Genomic DNA, 16,502 nt, shown 5'->3' with positions numbered 1-16,502 from the left:
CTGAAAGCTATAGGAGAACTCGTGCTTCCGAATGGTGTGTTGCACGGCAAAATTGGAATTGTACAACATAACAGTGCCTCGAAGGGTAATATTTCCACCAACAGCATAAGTGTATATTTCGTTCTTGTATCATCATATCTTCTATTATCCAAGTAAGCTGATAGCGAAATCGTCCATACATCTCGGATCGACAAACACAAATCCTTTTATTATGCAGCGTCGGCTGTGCGCGCGATTTCTAGCCCACTGTCGAGGTATGTGATTGAATTGGGGGTAAAACTGTATAGTTTCGTAGCAACTTGTCGTCTCGTGCACATATCCCTTTGAAACTCTAAGTACTTTCTAACCCAAACGGAAATTTGATCTAACCAATGGACCGTTTGTGGCGGGTGTGCCATCCGAGCCATTTCAATGTCTGACGTGGCTTAAGCCGTCCACATGCCATCCATCACCTCGAACCTACCCACACAATTCACAAAAGCCGTCCCAACAAGGTAATTGCATTCAATGAGTGTAGATTACAGATGAGAAACACGGGTACAGTTACCGACCAATCAAATTTCTACCATAATGAGAAAAAAGACAATTCGACTGGGTATTGTACCCGGGACGTGGTTGCTTCTTCAGTTGTCAGGTCACCGTGCCGTATGACAGCGCGCTCCAACCACCACAGGTGTAGGTAGCGAAAGGATTCAATCACAGATGGCTCTTATTTCATCCCTCATTGTCTCCAAACAAGAACGAAAACTTGCCCTCGCGGACGCAAGACCGAGGTATGTCATCCGCGCTTCCCTATTACCCATACCGATCATAGCTATGCATGATGTCCGCCTGCCCATCTGTATTGGCACGACTTAGCTTTTGCTGTACAAGTCTTGAGTGTGTACCGTGATAGGCAATCTTGTTGTTTTGGGTGCAAAGCGTAGAAACTAGGTGTCTCACGGCTACTTTTGCCGGCGACATACGCTTCGTAAAGTGTCCCAACAACCCCATCGGCGTTACTTAGGTGGAGATAGCTTCATCAAAATAGTGTGGGTGATAGGGACGGTTGATAGGACGATGGATTCTATTCTACAATTCTGTTGATGCTCACGTTCGTGGGTGAACCCCCCATCGTAATAGAAGCAAGGTTACAATTTTATTATAGCTACATGAATACCGCCCATTCCGTCTACTAACCGAGAAGAAAAGTGCTTTTACCTAGTGACCTAACAGAAAGTTGAGAGGTGGGAGAGATCACGATCAGGATGCGGACGATCCTCAGCATGCAAGCGGGAAGCATAGAAAGCACGCATTAGATAAACGCCTCATTCTCCCTTCGAACCTGTCCCGTGCCCAGCCAGATAAAGATGCAAATAAGTCCAATGGAGGCACCGTCGCAATGCTAAAGATCATGTCGTAAAGCGTTAGTTGGGGTTCGTGTTGTTATTGAAGTTGCCCGACCCGCCTCGAGTGGACATTGTAGGAGCATTGTTAGCAAGCCCGGATGATGGTACTCGCGTCATAGAGGGCAAAGCAAACGGTGGAGCTGGAGCTGGAGCTGGAGGCTTTGGAGGCAGGTGTGAAGGTGTACCATATTTTGCGATGCTGCTTTGAGATGACCCCGGCTCGCCAGTCTGGGAGGCGATTCGGTTCATGGAAGTGGCTGAGTTGTTGCCCTGTATACTTTGAGGTGACCCAAACGACGGCGTGGAATTAGAAGAAGGGTTGGGTCTAGGCATTTGAGCAGGCATGGAAGTCTGAGCCGACATTTGGTATCCGCCGTACCCATTTAACTGAGGCTGTCCCTGCATCATATTTTGCTGCATTCCGAAGGGTATGTTACGTCCACCGGGAACAAAAGCTTGAGTTTGTGGGTTGAACTGTCCACGGTTATAGCTTCCTGGAAGAGGATGCTGGTTGCGATTTGACTTTCCATTGTAAGCATTTGAGGCGAACTGCCCGTAGGAATACCCAGGCATTGGTGCTTGGTGGGGTGCGGACATGGGGCGGTTGCCAGGACCATTCTGAGCATTGTATGCACCCTGAGCTATGTGGAATGAGGGCTGTTGATTTGCGTGTGACCAACCAGAATTCACAGGCATGTGTTGTGGTTGCTGGTAGGTATCTTGATAAGATGCCATTTGCGGATTGGCCATCTTCGGAGTGACTTGAGAAGGCATGCCAGCGCTCTGGAAGGACGACATACCCCTTTGGAAGTCTGCCGATATGTCGTAACCATTCGATGCTTGTCCATAACCGGGGTACGCCATCATTGACCCGTTAGAGGCCTGGTACTGTTGACCAGCCCAACCATACTGCGACTGCGCCTCTGGGGCCATCATGCCCGGATACGGGTTGCTGAAAGCAGCCGGAGGAGAAGCACCAGGATTCATGGTTGCATATGGCGCATTCTGTGCAGGACCTGGGTAACCGTTGTAGTAGACCGCGTTATCTCCAGTGTATGTAGCCACAGGATACTGTTGCGGGTAGTACACATTAAAGCGGGAACGAGCCTGAAAGTCATCATCGTCGTAGTTACGCTGCTTCTTGGGCTTCTTCTTTCCAGCAGCGGAACTTGATCGTGAGATGTCCTTCCCTTTGTTTTTGTCTTCTCCAGGTCCATTGCTTTCTGCCACCTCGGGCTCTTCGCTCTCTGCACTTCCGAAGATGCGCTGACGGGCCTCACGATAACGTGCCTCACGCTCTTCTCTGGATAGAGCGGCTTTATCTTTGCTGCCTTCGCCGTCATTGCTGCCCTCACTACCACCCATCTCAGAAGTCGTCTTTGAGGCATTTTGCGAATTAGCTCCAGTGTTTGTACCTGATTTTCCATCGTCGCGACGCATTATCTTACGAGCAGGAAGCTCTACAGGAGGTGTATTGGTACCCTTGGCAGGATCAACCATCTGTGACACGGGAGGTGGGCTGTGAAACAGTCAGCAACAAAACACAACAAACCTCGCTAGATACTTACATCCTACAGTAAGGTGTTCGTGTAATCTTCACACCAGTCATAGTAGTGTCGACCACGTGGCCGAGCAAATAGTAGTCCGCAAGACGGTGGGCAAGCATCCTATAGAAAGTATTACAGTTCGGCAGACACAATTCGTTTTCTCTGCCTCCCGTTAGTAACGATGAGAAGAAAAGTAGTCACCAGTAACGTACCGAGAATCTTTGATGAAATCAATAAAGTCTTGTTCAATCTTGACTACAAACAAACGATCGCGTGGAGACCGCAGTGCTTCAAGCAGCTTCTCGTCTGGAATGGCGGGCATGTTGGGAACACCGTTGAGTGAGGGCATACCATTGACCATAGGCTGCGACATGAGCCCTGCGCTGTTCAGCGACTGGTTAGGGTCGTACAAAGTTTGCGGACCATTGGTTAGTGTTGGAAATCGACCTGGAGGACCTTCTCGCTTAGGTTGAGGATTCATCACCGCTATTTCATGTAGCTGGTCCCGGAAGGCACGCGCAGCGCCGTGATCAGATCCCTGCCGGGAGTCTGCAACGACTGAGTCGGGTGGGGATGTGACATCCTCTTCCTCGACTGCCCTGAGGCTGGCACTGTCGTCTGGGCGCAAAGACTCCTTCTCGTCGAGCGCAAAGGTGGTTGCAGAAGCAACACTCTTTCCATCAACACTGGGAGGTTTCCCGGATCCATCTGACGAGGAGAGCTGAGTGCTGCTGTCCTCGGTAACAGACACCTTGACTACAGCAGCAGACTGGGGCCTATCGACAGCTTCCCCTTTGGGGTCTGTGGACGGTGTGTCCGATAGCTCGGCGGTGCTTGTCTGCTGCGCCGGCGGCGAGATGGCATTTTCAGCGCTTTTGCTCGCATCGTTATCTTCTCGCTTTTCCGCGAGAATTCTGGGCGGTACCTCGCCGTTCATGGGGATAGAGCGCGCCTTGTGGGCGATGGCAGGTATTCTAGGTGTCGCAACAGGCGGCCTCGCTTTTGGAGCAGAATCTTTCGACGTCTGGGGTTTTATGGCGGAAGCCGCGACCTAGCGCTGTTAGCACACCGCCCATGGAAATTGCTTCTTAAAACCGTACCTTGGCGAATGACAGAGGCCGCGGGGGCGCCTGTTCTGCTGGAGCCGGTGTCGCGGATGCCATGGTTATGAGGCGGTGGTTGGTACTGAAGACTATTTGGGCGGTAGGATGCGATTCAGATGGCCTATGCGCAGTGCGCAGACGGTGTTCAAACGCGGGGGAGGGCGAAATGGATATCCGGGCAGTTTTGGAGCAGCAGAGCCGTGGAATGAAGTGACGGACGCGTGTTTCTGAAGCCGAAAGAATCACCAAGCTCAACGCCGTACGTGGGTCGTCGTAGACGGAAACGAAGGTGGTGTGTTAACCGAAGTGATGGACGTAATTTTTTTTTCAGGAAATAGGGTGCTCAAGGAAAGTCGCGATAACCGGAGCCAGAAAGCTGGACATGTTGGTATGCCGACATTCGTGGGAAAAGGGTAGGGCAGTGGGTTTGTTGGATCGAGCCCAAGGTGAAGTAGCCTTGACGACAGGCGTGCGGTACAGAGACGTGGGCGTCGAGTGTGCAAGAAGCTGCCAAGCACCCGGAGACAGGGCGCACGACAAAGGACGACCGGTGAATTGGCTCGTCGACTTGGGTATAGGGCGGGGACCAGGCTGTTATGCGGGGTGCAGCGCAAGGCGTGTGAAGGATAGAGAAGCGATGATGGAAGCGGCCAGTGGGCGGGCTTAGTCATGCCGCTCCGCCCAATTCTCCGGCCAAGCTGCATCTGCGCTTTACTGCATGCGAACAAGGCTGGTCGCGTTTCCTCGCCGAAAGTGACAGAACAAGACTGAACTTGGCGAGGCCTTGATCACACCTCTGCCTGCTGCACCGCTGACGCAAGAGTCGCGTCGAATATCCCTGCCAGCGTCGACGATAGGATTTTGGCCCAACAGGACCCTGTTGCACTCGACCTCTACTGCAACTACAGTCCGCCATGTTCCGTCGTCCGGGTGCTGGGCGCTCCAAGGCTTCAGCAGATACCCTCTGTCAGAAGTGCCTCAAGAGAGGACATTACAGTTACGAGTGCAAGGCATCTGCCCAAGAACGCCCATACAAATCTCGACCTTCCAGGACACAACAACTACTCAACCCCAAGCTGAAGCCCAAGCTTACCACCGAAGTACCCCAAGATCTGCTGCGCAAGAAGGGCGTCGCAGATGAGATCCTGAAGAAGAAAGAAGAGGATCGCAAGCGCGCGCGGTCACTCTCTGCGTCATCTGCCGACTCTGTCTCCACCATCTCAACAAACCGCTCCCGCTCCCGCTCACGATCTCCACCACGACGGAAGCGCGATGCACCAAGACATCGAGGAGACGACGACGACGACAAGGGGCTGCGAAAGCGCAGCAGGCGATCAGTGTCCATGGAATCGCGCTCATCCTGCGTATCGGACACAGCAGACAGAAACACAAGGCGGCGCATGAGCTCCTTCAGCCCTGGCGAGCGAGGCCGCCGAAGAACCAGGTCAAAGTCGAGGTCAAGGTCGGCGCGCATGCAGACATCACACGAGAATGCTAGAGGAAGAGCACCACGAAGCATGAGTGGCAGTATCAGGTCACGAAGCAGAAGCGCAAGAAGAGATAGGAGGCGGCCAGTTCGTCGGTACTCCATCTCGAGATCACGATCGAGAAGCGCGGATCCCATGGATACGTCTGATGAGCACCACCCATCTAACCGACTATCAAAGGGTAAAACAGGAGTCTCACATTCAAGGAACCGTGAACCCTCGAGGTCACTCTCACCGTACCACAGCGGTCGCGATCGCAGCCCCAGTCCGTACTCCAAGCGCAAAGCCGCACGCCGGTCGCGCAGTCCACAAGAAGCGAGAAACGGAGGACGACTTCGTGACAGTCCGCACCGACCGGCAAGAAACCGCTTCGACAATCGACCACCTGTGTCAAATGGCAGAGATACGCCGCCGCCAGCGCAAGCACCCCCACCCGTTCAGAGAGAGCGTAGCTTGAGTCCGTACAGCAAGCGCTTGGCCTTGACAAAAGCTATGCATTCAGGGTAGACAAGATAGCAGTCAACATTGGGAAAGTCAGAATGCTGCAGTGGTACCTGGAGATTCTTACATTGCAGATGACGGGACGATAATATCACAATGAGTTATCAAGGTCAGAGCCGCTCTCGTGGCTTACCGGGTCACCAGATATAGGTCTGCACCAACAACGAGCATATTAGAAAGGCGTTTGCATCGAGTCCAGATAGTTGTTTCAAGCTAAGACAATGGTTTACTAGCTTCTTCATAATTATCAAATTACATTGGAAGAGTTTGATCTAGGATCCCACCTTATGCTCATACCATCTCTAAAGTCCACGCTCCTTTGTTGTTTTACTTGTGGTATGATTCTTCCTTCTCCCCACCGTATCACCAACCCAGTCTTCCATTCGGCGTGAACTCGAGCCTGTTCGATCGTTCCGAGACTGAAACTATTGAAATTCTGCATAGGCGAATATTGATTGCGAAAGTGGTATTGGTCGCTGAATTTTGAGCATGCTGTCGAGAGGTGTTATCGCAGCGTTTCGCAAAACTTCTCGAATTCTGTCGCTGCAAATGGAGAGCATTTCCTAAAACAAAGACTTCGATAGCACCATGCTTCGAGGCGTCCTGAATCATCGGATATCATTTTAGACACTGCCCAGATGACGATTTGTACAATTCTCAAATCATCCGTGAGTTCCACACAGTGTAAGTTGATGCTGACGATGATGTATGCCTTCGTTGCGTAGTCTACTATAAAAGCCATGGGAGCTGTACTAGAGGGATTGAATGCGTTGTGAGCAATCTAACTGATGAACCGTAGATTTCATGCAGATAAAGACTGTTGCGTAAGGCAGGGTCCGGGACAAGAATCGAGGATGCTGGCGAAGCGCGAATCATAGTGTCAATTAGACGCTGCTTCATTATACCTAGGTATTATTCCTCAGATATTCCTACGACTTTCAGTCGAGAAACTCAAATTCCATCGGGTTGTTTCTAGCTCCTCTCTGGTTCGACTGGGTGCGAGATCTATATCGTTGTTGGTTGGTTGCGTTCAAGATAAGCTGGAAACTAATGGAAACAGGTATCTTGAGTCATTTTGATACCAAAGGACCTCGTAAGTGTAGGGTGTCGTAATGTGCTTAACGGATACCACCAAAACTATCTGTGGGGTTGCATGGCTCATCCTGTGGTTGACAAGTCGGCTTCGCTGAAAGGGGATGAAGCTTAGTTAGCATAGCCAGGACATGGAATGCCGTATCAGGGGAATGCCACATTTTAAGCGGTAATATAATTCCGGATGTAGCATGAGACATGTTTTCAATACGTATTGTACAAATGTCGTGATGTTGCACATGGCTCATGACGTGTGGGCAGGGGCCATTAAGAGGGATGAGCTAACCGCTAGCGCGCCAAGAAAGCCATCCGTGTCACTCAATTTTCTCCGCGAAGCTTCTGCTCTTCTTTTCTTCACATATTGTCAACGGTCTCCAATAACCCTAAGGTCCTTCCTTTACGAAGTGGATTCGCCTTTTCCAGAGCAGACCCAGAGAAACAGAATTGCCATTCTAATCCTGCAGCTCGTCCACGTCGACTTCGGTCGGTATTGGAGCTGCGGGTTCGCTTTAGGCCAACATACTTCGGTGCCTATCTGAACAAAGGGGCCTCGTGACCTTGATTTCAATATCACCGTGAAGAAGAGACGTGTATCTTGGGACGAATATGATGCCCTGACAGCTGTTACGCGTGGCGTTGGTTGCTACATGCGTTGAGCCGTCACCGGCATCCAAATCGGCCCCCAAATCCCGACACCCGCATCATGCATAGTACTGCGTAGAGCGAGAAAAGAAACACAGGGTTTATCGTGATTGGCATGCTATTGAGGCCTGTCGTTGTGCGGATCTAGACTGTTAAGGTCAATGGCCACAAATAACGTTGAGCGCCCAGCTGAAAGACCTCCCCGCATCTTCCGCCGTGTGTCACTCCACACGAAGCAAGAAACGTAGCTCTGGATCGAAGCACTCGAGAGCGGCTGAGCAGCAGCTTCCGATTCAGTCTGACCACCTCGCTACTACTGGTCGCAGCGATAGTATTTTCTTCACCTGGTCGTCTCATTCGATCTGTCTCAAGCCACGTACAATGTTCGTCGCAGCAGGCCACCCTTGGCAGGTCGGCGCCGTGTTCTCGCAGACTTCAGACTAGGCCTATATCCTGCTTGGTCAAACGCCTCTGTCGGGCCTGTAGATCACTCGTATTTCGTGTGCTGTGATCTCATTGGAGATAGGCGTCCCACAACTCACGACATGGCTGAGAAGACGGTCGCCTAGCAATATTACGACGCAGTCAGATCGGTGAACCGGAGTGCATCAACTCAACGAGGTGCGCCACAAACGACAACCTCAGACCTTCCGCCTACAATCCGGTCCTTCTGTCGAGGTCATCCTCAGCCCTGTACATATCCACTCCAACGTCTGCGGCCCGCCCCTCCTTCCTGCTGCATCCTACAGTTGTCCTTGCCTTGAACAGCTTTCGCGCCTTTCCCATATCTCACGTGTGCTTGTTCAGGAGCGTCATGCATGCATATCATGGCCTACATTCTACGAGATGCCCTTGTTCTGCTTAGTCTTGCTACTCAGTCTTTAGCACAGCAGGACGATCCTGTGAAAGGATTCTGCCGAAGATGGGGTCATGCAACGGCACGGGTTGACTCGATGCTGTACATTGATGGTGGCATGGTAGGAGAAGTCCCTTTCACGTCGAACCATTCCAGTATGTAGAGCTTGACAAAACATCATTTACCTCTCTTCATATAATCTAACGACTGCTATCTAGATACATGGCTTTTGTCTAGTAACTTGAACTCATCGACGGTCGATGCCGGGATGCCGGAACAGAAGGCGTACTCGAAGCCTGGACATATTCCCAGCCTCTCCGGCGGTTATACATGGGCGGACAATACGAACAAATGCTTCTATCAGTTTGGCGGAGAATACGCCGCCGGTGCTAGTCCTATGGACTTCGGTATTTGGACCTACGATGTCCTGCTCAATCAATGGAACACTACCGAGACGACTGGCCACAAGGAGCTACAACGAGTATCGTTTGGAGCCGGGACGCAAGTCGAAAGCCGTGGATTAGGATTCTATTTCGGCGGATGGCTAAGCAACAGAACAGCGCCCGGTTGGAATGGGCCTCCCATGGCCACCAACGGGCTGATTCAATTCGACATGTCTACAGGTGACCTACAGAATATAACCGGACCAGATGATATTGGGAGAGCCGAAGGACAACTTTTGTTCCTACCCGTTTCAGACAGCGGTGTGCTTATCTATTTCGGTGGTATCGAAGACTCGTATCATAACGGCAGCTTTGATGCAGTAGGTTCAGACCAAGCCATACATGACTGAACATACTAACGTAGTGTATCAGGCAAACATGAGTGTAAGCTATCGAAGAGATATCCAGCTTCTACATAGCTGACGTTATAGACTATTCACGTCTACGATATGGCTTCGTCGAAATGGTATACACAGACCGCATCTGGCGATATACCTGACACCCGCAGACAGTTCTGTGCTGATGTCACTTGGCCGGATGACGAGTCATCTTTCAATGTGTAAGTTACTTGATTCTTGTCTTGTAAAAGTCATATTCCTGCTGTTGCTTTGGTCGACGCCATCGGTAAGCTGGAAACGTCCACAGGGGCTAGAGGTCGTTGATACGAAAGAGGATCAACGGAGTCCCAAGTTTTTTGCCTGTGCTATCTAGGGTCTCGAAAAGACTGTGAGAAATTGCAGTTTGTCGCTAAGATCTCAGTGCCATATACAAGCTTCGTATACACATTGTGTCGCCTTGGAGTAAATATGCTTATTTGGAGTAGCTATCTTTACGGCGGGTACGGGTTCGGTGAAGCACCGGCTTTCGACGACGTCTACATCCTTTCTCTTCCGTCCTTTACCTGGATTAAGGTCTTCAGTAGTGAGAATCCATCTAAAATTGGTCATGGCGGTTGTAGTGCGAATGTGGGTAGGTGATATCGATGTACGAACTGTATATGAAATACATACTAACTTCGTAAACCAATCTTTAAGTCAATCGCGCGCAGATGTTGGTCATAGGTGGCTGGTTCCCTATATACGACAAATGCGATGTACCAGAAGGTCAAGGACAACACAACATGGTTCTTGGGTACAACGGTGGGGACTCAAAACTTTGGGACAAGTTCAGCCCTCAGCTAGACGACTACGTTGTTCCTTCGCCTATTATCTCCGTGATTGGGGGAGGGTAGGTATTTTTCGTCTGCAAACAGAGGTTAACACGACTAACAAGAATAGACCTACCGGAGGTGCCACGAAGACTTCCCCAGCAACGTGGGGCCACCCTGATCTTGCTACCTACTATACACTTAAACCTACTTTTACTGCAAGATCAGCTACTCGTGCTCTACTTTCGGCAACAGAATCCCCATCCCCCAGAAGCTCAAAGAAGACGAAGGTGGGAGCTATTGCTGGTGGTACAGTCGGAGGGCTTTTGGTACTCGTAGGCATCCTATGCCTTATACTATTCTGCCTGCATCGGCGGAAGAAGGCATTGAAGACGAAGGAGGGTGAGGTTCCACTCGATCTTCCACCTGCTGAGCTTGCGACTACCGTGCCTCAAGAGATGGCCGACACAGCTGCTAGCAAGTACGTTTCCATACATGACCAGGCAGATTCTATCGCCCTTGGTTATCCCGGACATGTCCAACAACAATCATACTCCGTTAGCCACGACTACAACTCACCGTATTCGGCTCAAGGTCCTCCTTCGTACGGTCACGATCCCCCATACATATCTCCTGTTGAGGGTGGGCACGCGAATCACTCGCCACATGGCGAGCAACTCTCCAGCGACGGTAATGTTGCTCGTAACTCGCCGACAGCTGCTTGGAGTACTCAAGTGAACTATCCGCAGTCTGCGCAAGGTCAGGACACTCAATATTCGTACCCTACGCCGACTTCGCCACGACAATCTCCAAACGATGTTATTCAACAGCAAGTTCCAATCTACTATCCACGACCCAATAGTCCATCGAAGAGCTCGCGACAATCACCACATTCGCCTTCTGGCAACAGAGGGAGTCCGGTAGGGACGCAATACAGCAGCGATGGACGTGCCAACCACATCAGCACTACAAGTACGCCGGCACGTTTTTATGCGCAGGCACCACAGCATGAATCTCGGGGAGATATAACAGGCGATCCATACAGGAGAGGTTTGTAACAGAAGGGCATATGTGAGATCTGGCGATCGCCTGTCTAGGAGCGTGCGGAAGTAGATTTCAGCAGACTTGGGTCCATGAATATGGTGCCTTTTGGGTGTTCCAACGGAGTTGTTGTAATTCGCTTGTAGTATCTTGCTTCCAGATCAGATGAATGGAGTCTTAATCCGAACATCCCGTTAGCATGCTTAGTGTTCGTAAGAACTCATACTTTTATGGTTCCCAAGGGTTACAATGACAAGGTAGTGGCCTCGAATGCTGTAAGCTTGTGATTTCCCCTCAAGGTTTTGGTACAAGCAGGACAAGGGCATACTCCGCTGCAAATATGTTGCGTGCGAAGACGCATATAGTGCAGGTAAAGCAGTCGAACTTGGCTGAGTGCTGAGGCTGACGTATTGAAAGTGGACGGAAATTGGGGTACTAGCACGGGCTCACGTGTGATCGCGCTTCAGTGCCGCCGACGCTCACACGTCACCTCGACTTTGGCCATATGCGAGGACACATGTCCTCAGCGACACCATAGCCCTCGCCGACTTCCTCATGATCATCCGACTTGTACAATGTTCAACCTGCGCTCAATTGTCCTACTTGTAATATCCTACGTCGTCATCCCGCGCCTGACGTTTCTCCCGCAGAATGTCCACTCGATCCTCATCATCTTCGGACCCTTCCTCATACCCCGCGTACTCGACTGGATCAACCTCGCGCGCGCAACCGGAAGAAGCGTGCCAGTACGGCCGACGCCTCCGAGAGTTCAATATGCGTTAAACTTGCTCTTCGTGAGCGCAGTCGTATGCCTCGTCCTCTCCTTCTCTCGGTTTGCACCTGAGAACATATTCCTCAAGACACAAAGTCACATCCGAACAGAGACCAGTGTCTTGTTTGCGCGTCTACGCCACCTTCGACCGCTCACGGATGAGGATGATGCGTTACGGACAAAGTTCAACTGGAGCGTGCGCAACAAACTGCTGTACCTGACATATGGCCCCGACACCCTGTTGAACTGCGTGTGGTGTACCACATCCGATGGAAATGACCAGCAAAACTACTTTTTGTATTCGCTTCCAACCATGGTCACGCCGCATATCTTCCAACTCGCTGTTCTTGGTCTCGCGACGTCGTCGCTTGTAGGAAGCGAGGGTTCGCGGTTTCGCACGCATGCCACCATTGCAGGATTGCTCTTGATGGTGGTGGAAGTGTGGTACATGGCCACCTACGACATCACGCTCAACAAGCGAGCAAAGTATGTGCAGGATATCGATTCAGCACACTGGCGTGTCCGATTCCTACGATACGTCGCCTTCGCCATGGTAGACATGGGCTTTGCCTTCGTCCTCTGGGCTACAAGCACGAACCGCTGGCTCGCCAAGCCTGTTTCCATCGCCGAGCGCATCGAAACAACTACACGAACCGCCGAAGATACATTCAATAAGATGCGTGCGCTAGCTCTGCTCACAAACTCTGTGAACCGCGATTCAGCGTTGCGAGGTGTGCGGGAAGAATACTGGAGGACCGAGGGCCAGGTTACAGCTGAGGTGGTGCAGGATGAACTCGTCATGGAACAAATCAATGCTGCTATTAGCAGAATGGACTTTAGTACGCTTGAAGGACGTGTTGGCGAGGTTGCAGATGGAATCATGAAGGGTATTGATAGCTTGAGGGCAAGTCAAATGCTGGCGGCGAGTCATGTCAGCGAGACATCGTCATCCCCGGCATCGTAGAGTTCACTTTGCGACGGTTAGAGGAGGAAATCTACATAGAGATACAGGCATGCATCGCGATGGAGCCTCGGCGTAGAGCGCCCCTTAGAAGACTGCAACCGGTCTGGCCGTCTTAGAATATGATACCCTGTTTTGAGCAGGTCACTTGAGCATTTTTTTCCCCTGCGGTGAAGTTCTCCATTGCTTATACCGCTGATTACCGAGATACTTCGCCATCTCCCACAAGGACCACAACTTCACTGTCTGCATATACATCTCCGACATCGCAGACTGCGTATTATTATTCGTGTTGCTCCAGGGTTGTACCAGATTCGATGATATATTGCCGTGTCATACATTCTCCCCCATCTCCATGTCCGGGGATCGGAAGCGCGAACTGGTCGCGGATACTAGCGGTAGGTACGAGGATACCGCAGGCTCGGCACACACGCCCTACGCCCGCCTGCTCATTCTTGGTCCTCAGGTACGCTAGTAGACACAACCCCGGCTTCGACGGCTTCTGGAAGACGCGTCTTTTGTCATGGTCTTGACGATGGCGACTTATTCGTGCCATATCAGAGAAAGAGAGGAAGAGAACAATTTGGTGGCATTGAGAGAAGGCAATCGTGAGCAAGCTTTGCTCAAGATGGGTACTCCGAGCGTCCAACCCGGCTGCAAGTGGAACCCTTTATCTTTGCGTTCTGTAAGGAATGACACTAGACTCCCGCCGTAGTCCGCAGGGGGCTGGGCAAACATTACATCGATGGATCGTTAGGGTAAGTGGGTTTGCTCCCGCCCGTGTGATAGGAAGGCGTGTGACTCTTGATCGAATTTTTTCAGATCCATGGTATAAGAGCGCGTCAGGGTACGTGTCTTCTCATTGCGCATTGGACTACTCACTTCTCTTATCACACCGAAGCAACCATATTTTCTGTCCTAGACTATCGCTACTTCTATTGACAGCTTAGCAACCACACGTCCTCATATATAGCAACAATGGCACCCAGCGCCGTCACACCCCCGAATCACAACGAGACGGTCACCGACCTCACACAAGCCGGCATCAAATCTGCGCTCCTCAAGAATGCCCCAGAACAGATCAACTCTGCATCTCTCACAAACTCCATCACCGCCACACCACCAAACGAGCCAGCAAGCAAAACTCAAGATGTTGTTGACGCACCTCTGGCTGAACTTGATGCTTCCAAAGTCACCTGCACATACACCAGCACCCCTCGCTCTGTCCCAGCTGTAGGTTCAGCAGAGATGGCTAGCCAGAAGGTCTGCACCGACCACATGGTGCAAGCTCAATGGAATGTTGAGACCGGCTGGGCAGCACCAGAGCTGAAGCCCTACGGCCCGTTGTCCCTTGCACCCACGGCCTCATGCCTGCACTACGCGACTGAATGTTTCGAAGGAATGAAGTTGTACCGTGGATACGACGGCAAACTACGTCTCTTCCGCCCAGACCTGAACTGTCGCCGTATGCTCATGTCCACAAACCGTATCGCCCTGCCCGCGTTTGATCCCGAGGAACTCCTCAAGCTTATTGTCAAGCTTTGCGCAACAGATGGTGCCAAGTGGCTTCCAAAGGACCGTCCAGGACAGTTCCTTTACATCCGTCCTACCATGATCGCTTCCGATCCCGCCCTTGGCGTCGAGCGGCCGAAAGAGGCCCTTCTCTTCGTCATTCTATGTTGCTTTGCTCCCATGGGAGACATGAGCGGTGGTATTAAGCTGCTCGCTTCTCAAGACGATATGTGCCGCGCGTGGCCCGGCGGTTTCGGATACGCTAAAGTCGGTGCCAACTATGGTCCTTCTCTAGTAGCCCAAGGCGAGGCGAGAAAGAGGGGATACCACCAGATTCTCTGGCTGTTTGGTGAAGATTGCACGATCACCGAGGCGGGAGCCAGCAACTTCTTTGTTGTGTGGAAGTCCAAGGATGGAAAGCTACAACTTGTTACCGCTGATCTCAACGAACGTATTGTCCTTGATGGTGTAACCAGGAGGTCTATTCTCGAACTCGCCCGTTCAAGGCTCACTTCTTCTTCTCCTTCACCCGATCTCGAGACTCTAGAGGTTATTGAGCGCAAGTTCAACGTCTTCGAAATTGAAGAAGCGGCCAAGGAAGGACGCCTTGTTGAGGCATTCGCGGCTGGTACTGCGTGGTTCGTCGCTCCTATCAGCCAGATTCACTTCCGTGGCAAGGACATTGAGGTGCCAATGGTCAAGGGTGACTCTGGCGCGTACGCGAGCTTTTTCAAGAACTCTCTCAAGGGCATCATGTGGGGTAGCGGCGGTATGGAGGGACATGAGTGGGGTCGTGTTATCGATGAGGAATAAATGTGTTTGCAGAAGAGGCGGTAGAGTCGTATGTGCATGAACATGGCGTTTGATTTCCCAGGGTGGTTCATCTTTTCCTTTTGTTTTGGTACTGAGTAAAAGCGAGGAGCATGGCTGTCGGCTGTTTCTGCATACACACAGATTGCTTTGGTTAGCAACTATACATACATCCGTTACACACGATAAGTTCGCTGTCGTTCCCTCTCGTATCCTGATAGCACGTGATGCACAAGAATACAATATTTGAGGTTGTTTCTCCAGGGTAGGAAGACTGGGGAGCTGTTACAGAAAGGTATACACATAATCACAACGGGCCCACGGGTTCACCTAATTTCCACTCTCATTTACATGCGCTAACCACGGACCTCAGACCCTTCGATAATGAGATTTGGGGAGCAAACGCCCGTGCTTGTCGATCGACCCTTGTGACGAAGAAATGTCTATTGGTTATCGAATATCTGCTCATTGATGCCCGGTATAAACGAGTTGCAACGACAACCGCGAACGTCTCGGCAGAAGCCGAGCTATATCACGACATATGTAGCAGGGTCAGGAGATGTGGGGATACGATATATACGTTGCCCTGTTAAGATCTCGCAAAGTTCCGAAGAGTTGCATAGCTGCAGAAAGAGGAAGGGGCGCAGTGCCGCCGTATTATAGCCTTCCTTGGCGTCTTTCCCCTTTGCAACGGCGCGTGGTCCCGTCGCGCCTCAAGTGCTTCGCGAAGTGACCAGCACCCTGGCGTACATCATGCACTCCCACCAATTAGCATCCTGACTCGGGCTGTTTCTACAAGCGAAATGCGCATTGCAAGCCATGACTTCTCGGCGAGCCCTTGCCGTTGTGTGAACCGTGATTGTCAACCTCCCCCCCCCCCCCCCCCCCCCCCCCCCCCCCCCCCCCCCCCCCCCCTCACGCCTGCACCACCGAACCATCTGCCCACAGCAGCTTGCAAGCACTACCAGCTCAGCTGAGTCCCACCTACCCAGTGGCAAACAAACTATAGTGGATTGGAGGAGGCAGGAATACGACTCCTGGTGCATCGAAATCACTAATTTTAGGAGGAGACACGCTAGACCAGCTCTCGTCCGCGATTATCTTCCGAGGCTGGCATGCACTAGGCTCCGTCTTGCTTAGTTCGACTCAAGAGACGGATGGGCGCAGGGAAGCACTGACACTGCTTCTTCTTGACTCTGC

General features: G+C 51.5%; 5 protein-coding genes across 5 annotated transcripts; 4 read left to right on the top strand and 1 right to left on the bottom strand.

Annotated features, from left to right (window-relative positions):
- Positions 1-1,059: 1,059 nt before the first annotated feature.
- On the bottom strand, positions 1,060-4,664 carry CC77DRAFT_1096854 (hypothetical protein). The gene is made up of 4 exons (XM_018529865.1): positions 4,036-4,664; positions 3,148-3,986; positions 2,957-3,097; positions 1,060-2,907 (listed from the first exon to the last, which is right to left on the bottom strand). The coding sequence occupies exons 1-4, from the start codon at positions 4,096-4,098 to the stop codon at positions 1,407-1,409; spliced, it is 2,544 nt and encodes an 847-aa protein (XP_018383818.1). The 5' UTR covers positions 4,099-4,664; the 3' UTR covers positions 1,060-1,406.
- A 114-nt stretch (positions 4,665-4,778) lies between these two features.
- CC77DRAFT_1022505 (hypothetical protein) lies at positions 4,779-6,439 on the top strand. Its single transcript, XM_018525477.1, has one exon. The coding sequence runs from the start codon at positions 4,953-4,955 to the stop codon at positions 6,030-6,032; it is 1,080 nt and encodes a 359-aa protein (XP_018383710.1). The 5' UTR covers positions 4,779-4,952; the 3' UTR covers positions 6,033-6,439.
- Positions 6,440-8,587: 2,148 nt separating this feature from the next.
- Positions 8,588-11,264, top strand: CC77DRAFT_1063607 (hypothetical protein; the record flags this gene model as incomplete). Its single annotated transcript, XM_018528639.1, has 7 exons — positions 8,588-8,771; positions 8,835-9,379; positions 9,432-9,443; positions 9,491-9,618; positions 9,883-10,028; positions 10,094-10,286; positions 10,337-11,264. 7 exons carry the CDS (start codon positions 8,588-8,590, stop codon positions 11,262-11,264), a joined length of 2,136 nt encoding a protein of 711 aa, XP_018383709.1.
- A 256-nt stretch (positions 11,265-11,520) lies between these two features.
- CC77DRAFT_222927 (hypothetical protein) lies at positions 11,521-13,130 on the top strand. Its single transcript, XM_018530721.1, has 2 exons — positions 11,521-11,617; positions 11,665-13,130. The coding sequence occupies exon 2, from the start codon at positions 11,823-11,825 to the stop codon at positions 12,981-12,983; it is 1,161 nt and encodes a 386-aa protein (XP_018383708.1). The 5' UTR covers positions 11,521-11,617; positions 11,665-11,822; the 3' UTR covers positions 12,984-13,130.
- A 617-nt stretch (positions 13,131-13,747) lies between these two features.
- On the top strand, positions 13,748-15,539 carry CC77DRAFT_222929 (branched-chain-amino-acid aminotransferase). Its single transcript, XM_018530722.1, has one exon. The coding sequence runs from the start codon at positions 13,959-13,961 to the stop codon at positions 15,303-15,305; it is 1,347 nt and encodes a 448-aa protein (XP_018383707.1). The 5' UTR covers positions 13,748-13,958; the 3' UTR covers positions 15,306-15,539.
- Positions 15,540-16,502: the final 963 nt, after the last annotated feature.

The sequence above is a fragment of the Alternaria alternata genome (genome assembly GCF_001642055.1).
Source record: "Alternaria alternata strain SRC1lrK2f unplaced genomic scaffold CC77scaffold_16, whole genome shotgun sequence".
In the NCBI taxonomy this organism is placed as follows: Eukaryota; Fungi; Ascomycota; class Dothideomycetes; order Pleosporales; family Pleosporaceae; genus Alternaria; species Alternaria alternata.
The sequence above is the reverse complement of the archived record's forward strand: the minus strand, read 5'-3'. Positions and strand labels throughout refer to the sequence as shown.

Bases quoted from the DNA above. Each gene is read 5' to 3' on its own strand.
- CC77DRAFT_222927 (XM_018530721.1), top strand. From the start codon at position 11,823: ATGTTCAACCTGCGCTCAATTGTCCTACTTGTAATATCCTACGTCGTC.
- CC77DRAFT_1096854 (XM_018529865.1), bottom strand. From the start codon at position 4,098: ATGGCATCCGCGACACCGGCTCCAGCAGAACAGGCGCCCCCGCGGCCT. The intron at 3,098-3,147 runs GTACGTTACTGG...AACGGGAGGCAG, and splicing joins GATTTCATCAAAGATTCTCG to AGAAAACGAATTGTGTCTGC. The intron at 2,908-2,956 runs GTAAGTATCTAG...ACTGTTTCACAG, and splicing joins CGAACACCTTACTGTAGGAT to CCCACCTCCCGTGTCACAGA.
- CC77DRAFT_222929 (XM_018530722.1), top strand. From the start codon at position 13,959: ATGGCACCCAGCGCCGTCACACCCCCGAATCACAACGAGACGGTCACC.
- CC77DRAFT_1022505 (XM_018525477.1), top strand. From the start codon at position 4,953: ATGTTCCGTCGTCCGGGTGCTGGGCGCTCCAAGGCTTCAGCAGATACC.